Source organism: Aegilops tauschii, chromosome 2 (assembly GCF_002575655.3).
Source record: "Aegilops tauschii subsp. strangulata cultivar AL8/78 chromosome 2, Aet v6.0, whole genome shotgun sequence".
Taxonomy (NCBI): domain Eukaryota; kingdom Viridiplantae; phylum Streptophyta; class Magnoliopsida; order Poales; family Poaceae; genus Aegilops; species Aegilops tauschii.
In genome coordinates this window covers 596642541-596655444 of record NC_053036.3, presented here as the reverse complement: position 1 = coordinate 596655444, position 12904 = coordinate 596642541, and the positions used below count along the sequence as shown (strand labels likewise).

General features: G+C 45.8%; 1 protein-coding gene and 1 pseudogene across 1 annotated transcript; both read right to left on the bottom strand.

Moving 5' to 3' along the window:
* Window positions 1–7438: 7438 nt before the first annotated feature.
* On the bottom strand, window positions 7439–9001 carry LOC109770069 (uncharacterized). The gene is made up of 2 exons (XM_045233651.2): window positions 8939–9001; window positions 7439–8770 (listed from the first exon to the last, which is right to left on the bottom strand). The coding sequence occupies exons 1-2, from the start codon at window positions 8999–9001 to the stop codon at window positions 8114–8116; spliced, it is 720 nt and encodes a 239-aa protein (XP_045089586.1). The 3' UTR covers window positions 7439–8113.
* Window positions 9002–9287: 286 nt separating this feature from the next.
* LOC109770068 (uncharacterized) lies at window positions 9288–12169 on the bottom strand (annotated as a pseudogene).
* Between the last annotated feature and the right edge of the window lie 735 nt (window positions 12170–12904).

The window sequence follows — 12904 nt, the reverse complement described above, 5'->3', positions numbered from 1 at the left end:
GTGAACACCCCCTTTCGAGCATCTTCTATTGCGTCAAGTAACTTTTGTTCTGCTCCTTTTAGACTTGCCTTCTTCGAAACCAGGCCTGTCTTCGGGTCCAACGCCCCCCATGCGCATAGAACCAAGTTCTGCACCTGGGGGGCCAGCTCCTAGTAACCGGAGTGACCCCTGCATCCTCCATCTCTTGCTCAGACTTATCACACTTAGGCATTGCCACCGCGTAGCCACCTGGACCCAGCCTATGGAACTGCGTCTTTTTTGCGGCATTGGCCTTGTTTTTTCTCGACCGTTCCTTAGATAATTCTGATTCCTTGAATTTCACGAAAGCGGGCCAGTGATCTCTTTGCTTCTCCAGTGTTCCCTTGAATTCTGGAGTCTTCCTTTCTGCAGCGAGGTAGTTGGCCCATACAATTTTCTTGTGGGTGTTGAATGCAATTGCCATCTTCTTAAGAGCAGCGTCCTTGACTTTCTGCACATCTGCACCAGTGAAATAATCTGGTAGGGTGAAATGTTCCATCAGAGATTCCCAAAGCTTTTGTTTTGCTCTGTCGTCGACCCAAGTAACATCTGGGCGTTTAGTTTTTGGCTCTTTCCATTCTTGAATGGAGATCGGGAGTTGGTCCTTCACAAGAACTCCGCACTGACGAACGAACTTGTTCGCAATATTCTTAGGTGTGAGGGGTTCGCCACTAGCTTTGATGGAATCGATGTTGTACTTTACACCCTCCTTCAACTTTTTGCCCGGGCCGCGCTTTGTCCTGCTGTCTATAGAAGCAGATTTGCTCGATCCGGAGGGCTGAAAGAAAAAAGATCGATTCGTTAATATATCTTCAAATAAAAAAACATGTGATGATCACTAGATGCCTGCTTATATAAATATACCTCGCCGGTAGTCTTTGTTATTTCAAGATCAACATTGTATTCGTCATCATAATCATTGTCTGCGTCATCATAATCATAATCATAGTTCATGACTTCATCAGCTCGGTCGTCGAGATCGAATATCTTATCATCACCCTCCCCGGTATTGTTCAGATATTGGGAGCCGTCATTTGCTTCATTCAGATCATCTGGCCTGTTAGGGCTGCGTATGATCTCGAACAGGGCCTCTTCTCCCTCTCTGCCGGTATTGTCCGCCATAGCTTTTATTTAACTAATACAGAAGAAATATAAAACAATTTAGTATTCAAATTACAATGCATGGATGCAATCAATAAGGAAAAACTGAATCATATAGTACATAATATGCATCGTCTCGAATACATCGTCTCGAATAATATATAATCTCGAATACATCACTGGCTAGGTAACTATAAAGATGGAATACTATAGAAGAATCTAGGCCACTCGCGGTTCCTGGGGCGCGGGCGGTGGACACCCAAAGACAAGGAACCATCACAGGATCATATCTCCGGTCATCTGCCCAAAGAACCTGCCAGGTATTGGAGAACCTGACGTCCATAGCAGCCATGTAGCGATGGACGTGCTCGTCCTCCTCCCTGACACGACGACGCACCACCTCCGGCGGGGCCGGCTCCCTCTGCACCGTATGTGGCCCACGCGAACGCCACCAAAAGAGATCAGGGTCGATGACGGGACCCGAGGCCGGGTTCCTCACCAAGCGGCGCGCCCCTCCAGGTAGCACCTCCCAGTGCCAGCCCGGCGGAGCCCAATCCCGGACATGGGTCAGCTGGACGTCGTCGCGAACGGGTCGACGGCGAGGATGCGGGCCGGGCATCGTCGAGAACAAATACTATATGCCCGCAAAAAGTAACATTTTTTAAATGATTGGATTGTGATAACTAAAATTCTATATGCAAATTCTAACAATTTGACATTAATCTAATTCATCTAACTAAAACTAATTCTAAAATTTCTATATATATAACTAACATTTCTATAACATTTCTAATATTTCTATAACTAAAAAACAGAAAAATTGCTAACATTTCTATAAATATTTCTATAACTTAAAAACAGAAAAATTTATAACATTTCTATATAACTAACATTTCTAATATTTCTATAACTAAAAAACAGAAAAATTTCTATAACTAAAAAACAATGTGTGTGTGTGTGGACATGGCGGCCGAGGCAAGAGCTCACCGGCGAGGCGAGGCGACGGGGGGCGGCGACGGGCGGCGACGACGGGTTTGGGGACGGGGTGGTGACGACGGGGACGGGGACAGGCCGGGCGGGGACGACGGGACGACGGCGCGGGGCACGGCGACGACGGGGACGGGGACGGGGTGGGGCGCGGCGACGACGGGGACGGGGCGGCGATGGGGGCGTCGACTAGGGGTGGCGACGGGGGCGGCGACGGGGCAGAGGAGAAGAAGCAGATGAGAAACTGAATTTTTTGAAGTGTTTTCTTATATAGGATGGGCCTTTAGTACCGGTTGGAGCGACCAACCGGTACTAAAGGTCAATTTTGGCCAGGCCAAGCGGCGGGAAGCGCCCACCTTTAGTACCGGGTGGTGGCTCCAACCGGTACTAAAGACCCTCCCTTTAATACCGGTTTGAGCCACCACCCGGTACTAAAGATGGTGCGCTGGCGCAGGTGCGGTGCGTCATGTTTAGTCCCACCTCACTAGCCGAGGGGCGTCCGCACTGGTTTATAAGCCCCAGTGCGGTAACTCTCTCGAGCTCCTCTCCAAAGCAGGCCTACTGGGCCTAAATGTTCTGTGCTGCCCTGTGGTCCTACTGGGCCTTTGCGGGCCTGCATCCTGGCCCAACAACAGGTTGGGTTTCTAGTCATATGCAGGCCGCTGTGGCGCAGTAGGTGGGCTTTTTTATTTTCTTATTTTTTTTTGCTTTATTTATTTTTGAGTTGTTTTTTGCTGTATTTAGAGTTTCTTTGTGAATATTTTTGCTTTAGGTACAAAAAATTACAAACTTTCTATTAGTGCCGGTAGTTTACAAATTTGAATAGTTTACATTTTGAATTATTTGAAATTTGTGTGAATCACTAGTTTGTGAATAACTTAACTTTGAAAATAGATTTTTTAGTGATTCTTTTTTCTTATGTTTAATATTAGTGTGTTTTATCATTATATTCAATTTGGTAATGCTTAGGTTATTTAAAAAATAAAATGCCTTTGTAACGGATGAGTTTTCGTCCGAAACCCTGATACTTCGAAAGAGATTGTCCATTTTGTACACGAAGTGCATCCAGTTTTTGCGGTAACCCTCTCTACTTTTTTGCACATGCTATGTGGGTGAAATTATGATACCATGCCAACTTTCAACCTTTTCGGAGTTCATTTGAAATGCTTTTCAATTTCAGGGTCATTTAGCTGAAAAAATCAGTAAATGCATGAAAGAATTTGTTTGCACATAAAATTTCTTCGCGTTTCAAATGCCAAAACATAACTCCCCTAACTATTACAGAGATTCCCTCCTGGGTGTGAAACACAGAAGAAAGTGATGATAGTGAAGCCGATCACATCCCAGGTCTTTGGGTGTGAAACTTTTTCTTCGCGTGTGTCCCTTTGTGCCGTAGCCATGGAAAAATCTTCATCATTTAACTGGATGCTCGGGTCAATATTCACTGTGAATGGAGCAATTTCATCAAACTTTTCATAATCTTCTGACATGTCTGTCTTGTCATCCACTCCCACGATGTTTCTCTTCCCAGAAAGAACTATGTGGCGCTTTGGCTCATCGTATGATGCATTCGCTTCCTTATCTTTTCTTTTTCTCGGCTTGGTAGACATATCCTTCACATAGAAAACCTGTGCCAGATCATTATCTAGGACGAATGGTTCGTCTGCATACGCAAGATTGTTGAGATCTACTGTTGTCATTCCATACTGCGGGTCTTCCGTTACCCCGCCTCGTGTCATATTGACCCATTTGCACCGAAACAAAAGGACCTTCAAACCACGTCCATAGTCAAGTTCCCATATCTCCTCTATGTAACCATAATATGTTTCCTTTCCCGTCTTGGTTGTTGCATCAAAACGGACACCACTGTTTTGGTTGGTGCTCTTCTTATCTTGGGCGATCGTGTAAAATGTATTACCATTTATCTCGTACCCTTTGAAAGTCATTATATTCGAAGATGGTAACTGGGACAGCGAGTACATGTCATCTTCAATAGAGGCGTCATGCATGGTACGTGTCTGCAACCAGCCGGCGAAACTCCTGGTTTGTTCACGTGTAATCCAGTCATCAGACCGCTCCGGGTGTTTGGAGCGTAGAAAATTCTTGTGTTCGTCCATATACGGAGCCACGAAGGCGGAATTCTGTAGAACTGTGTAGTGTGCTTCAGTGAGAGAATGTCCGTCCATACATATTTTTGGATTCCCTCCTAGCGTGCCTTTTCCATCCAATCTGCCCTTATGCCGCGATTCAGGAACACCAATTGGCTTAAGGTCAGGAATAAAGTCAATACAAAACTCAATGACCTCCTCATTTTCATGGCCCTTGGAGATGCTTCCTTCTGGCCTAGCACGGTTATGAACATATTTCTTTAAGACTCACATGAACCTCTCAAAGGGGAACATATTGTGTAGAAATACAGGACCCAAAACGTTAATCTCTTCGCATAGGTGAACTAGGACGTGCGTCATGATGTTGAAGAAGGATGGTGGGAACACCAACTCGAAACTGACAAGACATTGCACCAAATCATTCTCTAACCTTGGTATGATTTCTGGATCGATTACCTTCTGAGAGATTGCATTAAGGAATGCACATAGCTTCACAATGGCTAATCGAACGTTATCTGGTAGAAGCCCCCTCAATGCAACCGGAAGCAGTTGCGTCATAATCACGTGGCAGACATAAGACTTTAGGTTCTGGAACTTTTTCTCTGCCATGTTTATTATTCCCTTTATATTCGACGAGGAGCCAGACGGTACCTTAATACTGAGCAGGCATTCAAAGAAGATTTCCTTCTCTTCTTTGGTAAGAGCGTAGCTGGCATGACTCTGATGTATGCCGTCTTTTCCATGCATACGTTGCTGGTCCTCCCGTGCCTCAGGTGTATCTTTTGTCTTCCCATACACGCCCAAGAAGCCAAGCAGGGTCACGCAAAGATTCTTCATCACGTGCATCACGTCGATTGCAGAGCGGACCTCTAGGTCTTCCCAATAGGGCAGGTCCCAAAATATAGATTTCTTCTTCCACATGGGTGCGCGTCCGTCAGCGTCATTCGGAACAGGTTGTCCGCCAGGACCCTTTCCAAAGACTACCTTCAAATCCTTGACCATATCATGTACATCAGCATCAGTACGGTGGCGAGGCTTCGTCCGGTGATCCGCCTCACCTTTGAAATGCTTGCCTTTCTTTCTTACGGGATGCCTGCTCGAAAGAAATCGACAATGTCCCAGGTACACATTCTTCCTACAATTGTCCAAATATATACTGTCGGTATCATCTAAACAGTGCGTGCATGCGCGGTATCCCTTGTTTGTCTGTCCTGAAAGGTTACTGAGAGCAGGCCAATCATTGATGGTCACGAACAGCAAGGCCTTTAGGTCAAATTCTTCCCCATGTGCTCATCCTATGCACGTACACCTGTTCCATTCCACAGCTGTAAGAGTTCTTCAACTAATGGCCTTAGGTACACATCAATGTCGTTGCCGGGTTGCTTAGGGCCTTGGATGAGCACTGGCATCATAATGAACTTCCGCTTCATGCACAACCAAGGAGGAAGGTTATACAAACATAGAGTCACAAGCCAGGTGCTATGGTTGCTGCTCTGCTCCCCAAAAGGATTAATGCCATCTGCGCTTAGACCAAACCATACGTTCCTTGCGTCATCTGCAAACCCCTTCCCGTACTTTCTCTCGATTTTTCTCCACTGCGACCCGTCAGCGGGTACTCTCAACTTTCCGTCTTTCTTACGGTCTTCTCTGTGCCATCGCATCGCCTTGGCATGCTCTTTGTTTTGGAACAAACGTTTCAACCGTGGTATTATAGGAGCATACCACATCACCTTGGCAGGAATCTTCTTCCTGGGGCGCTCGCCCTCGACATCACCAGGGTCATCGCGCCTGATCTTATAGCGCAATGCACCACATATCGGGCAAGCGTTCAAATCCTCGTACTCACCGCGGTAGAGGATGCAGTCATTAGGGCATGCATGTATTTTCTGCACCTCTAACCCTAGAGGGCAGACAGGCTTCTTTGCTTCGTACGTACTCTCGGGCAATTCGTTGTCCTTTGGAAGCATATTCTTTATTATTACCAGCAACTTTCCAAATCCCTTGTCAGATACACCATTCTCTGCCTTCCATTGCAGCAATTGCGGTGTGGTGCCCAACTTTTTCTTGTCAGCTTCGCAATTCGGGTACAACAATTTCTTGTGATCCTCTAACATGCGCTGCAACTTCTTCTTCTCCAAATCACTTGCACAGCTTCTCTTTGCATCGGCAATGGCCCGACCTAGATCATCAGCGGGCTCATCTGATGCCTCTTATTCAGTTTCTTCCCGCATTGCCGGCTCAGCTTCTTCCCCCATTGTTGTATCATCGTATTCAGGGAACCCATGGCCAGGATAGCTGTCGTCGTCCTCTTCTTCTTCATTGTCTTCCATCATAACCCTCTTTCTCCGTGCTTGGTCCAAACATTATAGTGGGGCATGAAACCGGACTTAAACAGGTGGACGTGAATGGTTCTTGACGTAGAGTAATTGTGATCATTCTTACAGACTAAACATGGACAAGGCATAAAACCATCCGCCCACTTGTTTGCCTCAGCCGCAAGCAGAAAAGTTTGCACACCATTAATGAACTCGGGAGAGCATCGGTCATCGTACATCCATTGTCGGCTCATCTTCATTACACAACACCGAAAAGACCAAATTAATACAAGTTCATACATAAAGTTCATACAAGACTTAAATGCAACAAACAAATAACTCTCTAACTAAAGAATTTAACTGCAACAATAAATGCGATCAAGATCGCAACTAAGGTAACAATTGATCCAACAGCATAATGATACCAAGCCTCACTATCAATGGCATATTTTCTAATCTTTCTAATCTTCAAGCGCATTTTCTTCATCTTGATCTTGTGATCATCGACGACATCGGCAACATGCAACTCCAATTCCATCTTCTCCCCCTCAATTCTTTTCAATTTTTCTTTCAAATACTCGTTTTCTCTTTCAACTAAATTTAACCTCTCGATAATAGGGTCGGTTGGAATTTCCGGTTCACAAACCTCCTAGACAAAAATATCTATGTCAACTTGATGGGCATAATTTGTCATAAACACGAAATGCAACAACTAGTTTTAAAAGAGAATATACCACATCCGAATCATAACAAGGACGAGGGCCGACGGGGACGGATATCAAAACCATGGCACTATGTATAACAAACAACGTACGGATAAGATAATTATACGAGTAACTATATATCCAAATCACACAAACATCAATTTGGTAATGTAAAATATTCATGAACAAGAGGCTCACCACAAGGTGGTGCCGGCGACGGAACGGTGCGGGCGATCGACTGTGGTTACGACGGAGATTTAGAAGGCACTAAGTAAACCACACCTACATATGCAAACTAAGTGTTATTTTTGACCTCGAATTGCATATAAATCAAATACTAGCACATATTTTCCTCCCAAATTACTAAACTCATAAATTAATCACTATACAAAGCATTGCAAGAGCTAATCTAGCAATGAGAGATGAAAGGACAAAGTTGCTAACCTTTGTGATCATTTGAATGGATGGGGGCCTTCAAATCTTGACAAATTTTGGGCAAAATGTGTGATGAGCTCGAGAGGAAGAGGGGAAGAACAAAGAGGAGAGGGGAAAGGGGAAGAACAGAGCGAGCTCGGGTGGACGAAGGGTTTATGTAGGACGACCTTTAGCACCGGTTCGTGCCACGAACCGGTACTAAAGGTGCTGGAGGGGCCCCGGACTGACAACATCCTGCCACCACTCACTTTAGTACCGGTCCGTGGCACGAACCGGTGCTAAAGGTCGGCCACGAACCGGTACTAATGAAAGCGGCCGGCTAGCCGTTGGAACCGGCACTAATGCACACATTAGTGCCGGCTCAAAAGCAAACCGGCACTAATGTGCTTGACATTTAACCCTTTTTCTACTTATGTATAAAGCTTCATGACGGGCAAAGGTGGAATTAATTCTCTGCGTAAGGCGCTATATATCCCATCACCAAGATATCATGCTGGCTTTCAACAAGGAGGGACCAAGCAACAGTTATCTCCACTTCACAATCACCAAGACGACATCTTCCTCGACTTATGTTGCTGTCTTCAGCTTTGAAGACGACACTTCCACTGATTTCTCCGGCCTGTATGAGAATTTCAAGTCTTCCTCTTGATTTTACGGATACAGCTTGCCTTGACAGATCTAGATAACCACCCACAGGCACTGTTCCAGCTTGTGAACCAAGCAGCAAAACACGCCCAGATGGGCACTTGACACTGCCTTCAGTTTTACCTTCAGGTAGAGCGGAGCAAACGACCTTGATGCCATTGCCACAACGCAATGGGCCCTTTACAACACGAGCACCAACGATAGTGGCTTGGACTGACTGTTCAAGATGCTCACAGCATAACTCTATTGAACAAAGGCCCTGGAGAAGACACGTAGAAATAACATCACCACTACCAAGATCATCTTCGTCATAAATGAAGGCTTTACTGATCAATGTTCTATCCTTAGACTCCACTGTGTCCTTTAGTGTTAGGTGGACTTCAATAGTAACATTGCTCTCCAATATGCCACCAGACATAATTGCACGAGAAGGGCCAGTCAAGTGCAAAAATGAATCCTGCAAACATCAGTATTCTCCATTAACTTGTTAACAAATATGCAAGGAATAACAAAAGGAACAGGTGCATACCTCTCTTGTGAGGATTTGGCAGTCATCCCTAGCGCGAAGGAAGAGAATGTTGCGACGATAGTCAACAACATCTCGTGCAGCGACTACACCGTATACCTTCAGCGGCCACTCAAGGGCATAGCCTTCTGTTTCTGTGACTTTAATAGAGTAGACCTGCATAGTCCTCCCGACTTCAGCACCCAGTTGGGTGTGGCCTGCTATGTAGTGGGTAAAGAGCAAGGGGCTCAGTACCGCTGCATGCAACCAAGTGAAGTATGTGTTAGAAATCTAACGTGAACTAACTAAAGAGTGCACAGATTGCTTTTACTATACATTCAAGAAGAATAAAGAAGAGTCAATCTGAGTAGAGTAAATCCCTACGCTTACAGAACGAATTCGCTTGCTTGAGACATGCAGTAAGTGGAAGAAGAAAAGCATACTAACTACGACCATATCAGTAGCACATTTACTCACTTGGGTCTTCAAAGCTGCCAAAGTTGTTGCGACTAAATTCCCAGTTTTCACGGTGGGCATTGAAATAGAACTCCTCAGCCTTCTTCTCCTCCTCATACTCATTCACAACCTTCCTATCCTTATCCACGTCCTCCATCTCCTCGTGTTCCCTTATCGATCCCATTGCCGATGTCAAATCTGGCACCCATTGACAAAGCCGGTTGAAAACTTCAGAGATAAACTTTAGTGTGGAGCAATAGCATGCGAAGGGCTCATGAATAAGCATGCATATCGCTAGAAACTTTGCTTCTGTTGAGACTAGCTGGCCCATGTTGTCCCACAGCTCATCAAACTGCCTGGAGAGCAAATGTAATTTGAAGCTGACCATCGGCACCACCCCTACCGTCTCTGTCTCTACCTCCTCCTCAATCATGTTTCTGACAGATCTGGCTACAAACATTGAGAAATTGACCAGCGGCTCCATGAACTGCTTGGAGACCAATTTGCCCCCGTCACCAATCTTGCTCAGTGTCTTCAACATTCTGCCTTCGTTACCAATCCTCAACAATTCAACATCGCCACTCCTTCCCTTCAAAGGCTTCCCTCCAGTTTCCATCTTACCGTAGTCGCCAATTTTGAAATGGGTCTCGTACTCGGCCCGACCGAAGATCTTTTCCGACAACTCCAACATATCAAATTTCAACTTCAGAAGATTCGAGTCTTCCACGGAGTTGCAAAGTCCAATCTCTAACATCTTCTCCTCCCGGGCCTGGACCCAGCGGATACTCTCCTGCATTAAGATTCCAGCCTTACATACCTCCTCACTTAACATGGACCCGCCAGTCCTTTCCTTTGAATATCCTCCGGTCACCATCCCACTGTCCTCACGACTGTCACCTGACTGTAGCATCGTCGAGGGAATGAGGGACCAAGCAACAGTAATCTCAACCTTAGAGCCATCAGGGAGGTAACATTCACCTTTACTTATGTTGCATTTTTCGGGTGCGAAGAGGAATTGCGCAGCAATCTCAGCATTTTGTGATGGTGATTCAGCCATTATGAGGACTTGCAGCTTTCCTTTTAACTCCACAGAAACTACACATCTTGCCAGACTAAGGTAGCCATTACTAGTCAGAGACATTCTTCCACCTTTCGAATCAAGCAGCAAGACTTCCCTAGATGGAAGCCCAGCGATATCTTCATTACCATCCTGAGGCAGTGAAGAGCAAATAACTCGGCCACCATATGGAAAAGGCAATGATTCCTGTTTGGGTGTAACAAACACACCCATGATAGTGGCCTGGACCGACTATTTAAGTTGCTCATAGCATAACTCCACTGTGCACAAACTGTTTTTCAGGAGATAGGTACCAGAACTGTCACCATTGTAAAAGCCGAATGTACTGATCAATGTTGTATCTTCAGATTTTGTTGCGCCCTTTACTTTTAGTTGGATTTCGATGTAAACAGTATCCATCAACACAATTGCACGAACCGGGCCAGTCAAGCGCAAAAATGAATCCTGCAAGCATCGTTGTTTGCCATTAACTAATCAACAAGGATGCAGGCAGCCAGGCAACAAAGAAAAGATTAAGAACACAAAAATACCATACATACATTTCCTTCAAGGATTTGGCAATGTGTTCTTGAACAAAGGAATAGAGGGTTGCGATGACGGTCCACAGCATCTTGGACTGCGACCACTCCATACACCTCCAGTGGCAATGTGAGCTCTTTTGCTGTTGAGATTTTGATGGAGTGGATCTGCAAGGTACTCCCGGCGACAGCTTCATTCGGGATGCGGCTTGCTGTGCAATGTGTAAAGAGCATGGGGCTCAATAATGCTGCATCCAAGTTAAGTATGAGTTAAAGATTGAACATGAAGTAACTATATAGCGGCCAGAATCCTTTTACGCATACAAGAATAATAAAGTAGAATCAATATGGCTACATACTACAAGTGGAGTAAATTCCAACTTTTAAGGAATCAGCTTGCTTGAGACACGCAGTAAGTATAAAGAAGAAAACTAACTAAGAGTAGATAACTAGCAGCATGCACGTTTTACTCACTCTGGTCTTCGAAGCTGCGGTCATTGCCCCATAAACGTTCCCAGCAGCGGCGGTAGGAAGCGAATCTCTTCTCCTCCATCTCCATGGAAACTTCTTGGTCTCCACGACCTTCTCCGGCGATTCCTTCCCTGCCGCTCCCCTCCTCCTCCTCCTCCTCCTTCAACTCCTCCATGGCTAACAAGAAGGATTCCGATTTCAGCTTGATGATTGTTGACTTCACTTTGGAGTCGAAGTCTGGGTCCATTCGCTAGAGCATACTGACACGTTCAGAGATCCACTGCAATTTGCAGATACGGCCTAGGTATGGCTCAGAGATAAATTTGATCATGGTGCTCCTTATATCTTTGTTTTCCGGCGAGAACGATCTCAGCAACTTGCACATCTCGTGCCGCAGCTCATCGATCTGCTCGGAGAACAACTGCAGTCTGAAGCCGAAGCTCAGCGCCGCCAGTGCCTCTTTCCGGGTCTCCTCTGCTTCGAGCACTGAAGCGACGTCGCCGACCTTTGCTTCGAATTCCGGCATGACGATGTCGCTAACCAATCTGTGCACGGTCTCCTCCAGGATGAACACCGAGTTCTCGTCGGAGTCGCCGGTGATCCTCCACTCGGTCTCGACTGCGGCGGCAAGATTCAGGGACTCGCCGCCGCTCCTTCCTGTCGAAAGCTCCCCTCCGGTTTCCATCTTGTCGTCCTCGTCGCGAATCTTGCTCTGGGGCTCCATCGATTCCCCTTTATTGCCGATCCAACCGGCGGACTGCAACGCGCGGATCCTCTCCTACATGCAGATTGCGGCCTGATAGAGCTCCTTGCTTAACTCGGACTTGCCACTCCCATGTCTTCGAACTCCCAGCGGTCGTCATCTCACTGCCCTCACCTCCGTCGTTTCTTCTCCGGCTGCCGCCGCCGCCGCCGCTATTTTCGTTTTTTGGGGGGAGAACACGCTATTTTCCTTTTTTTTGAGCAACACACGATATTTTCCTTTGTTAGGGGGAAGGCAAAGCACCCAACTCTCCGCTCAGCCCGGCCCAGTAGAATCGCAGGTGCACCGGACTTCAAAGCCATATTCGGCACGGTCCACTAACAGCACAATGTTTTTTCATTGCAAACTCCAAATTTATATTGAATTTGTAATAATCTATAAATTGGTTAGAAAATGAAATTATTGTTGTAAAAAAATGTTCATGCATACCAAAAAATAAATTCGTGTATCCAAAAAATGCTCATGCACTCGAAACACGATGATGTGATAATTCTACTATCTACCCCATCCACCACACATATGTTCTATTCTCTTTTTTTTTCACTCCTACCCGCCGAACGCTTCTCTTCGTTCCACACACATTCGGCGGGGGCTTCTTGGAATTGATTTCTCAAATGAGGAACTGGACAAAGCGGAGACGAACCAGTGCCCGAAAGGTAACATCTGTTTAATGCTAGTACCTCGCATTCGTTTCTTAATATATTTTTCTCTCTTTATGAGGTGATCAATTATTAGAAGTGGAAGGCAGCCCTACTACCTTGTGCATTCATTCTCGCCATTTTGCTAAGATGGGGGTGTGT

Bases quoted from the DNA above. Each gene is read 5' to 3' on its own strand.
- LOC109770069 (XM_045233651.2), bottom strand. From the start codon at position 9,001: ATGCAGGTCTACTCTATTAAAGTCACAGAAACAGAAGGCTATGCCCTT. The intron at 8,771-8,938 runs GTATACGGTGTA...TGATGTTTGCAG, and splicing joins CCCTTGAGTGGCCGCTGAAG to GATTCATTTTTGCACTTGAC.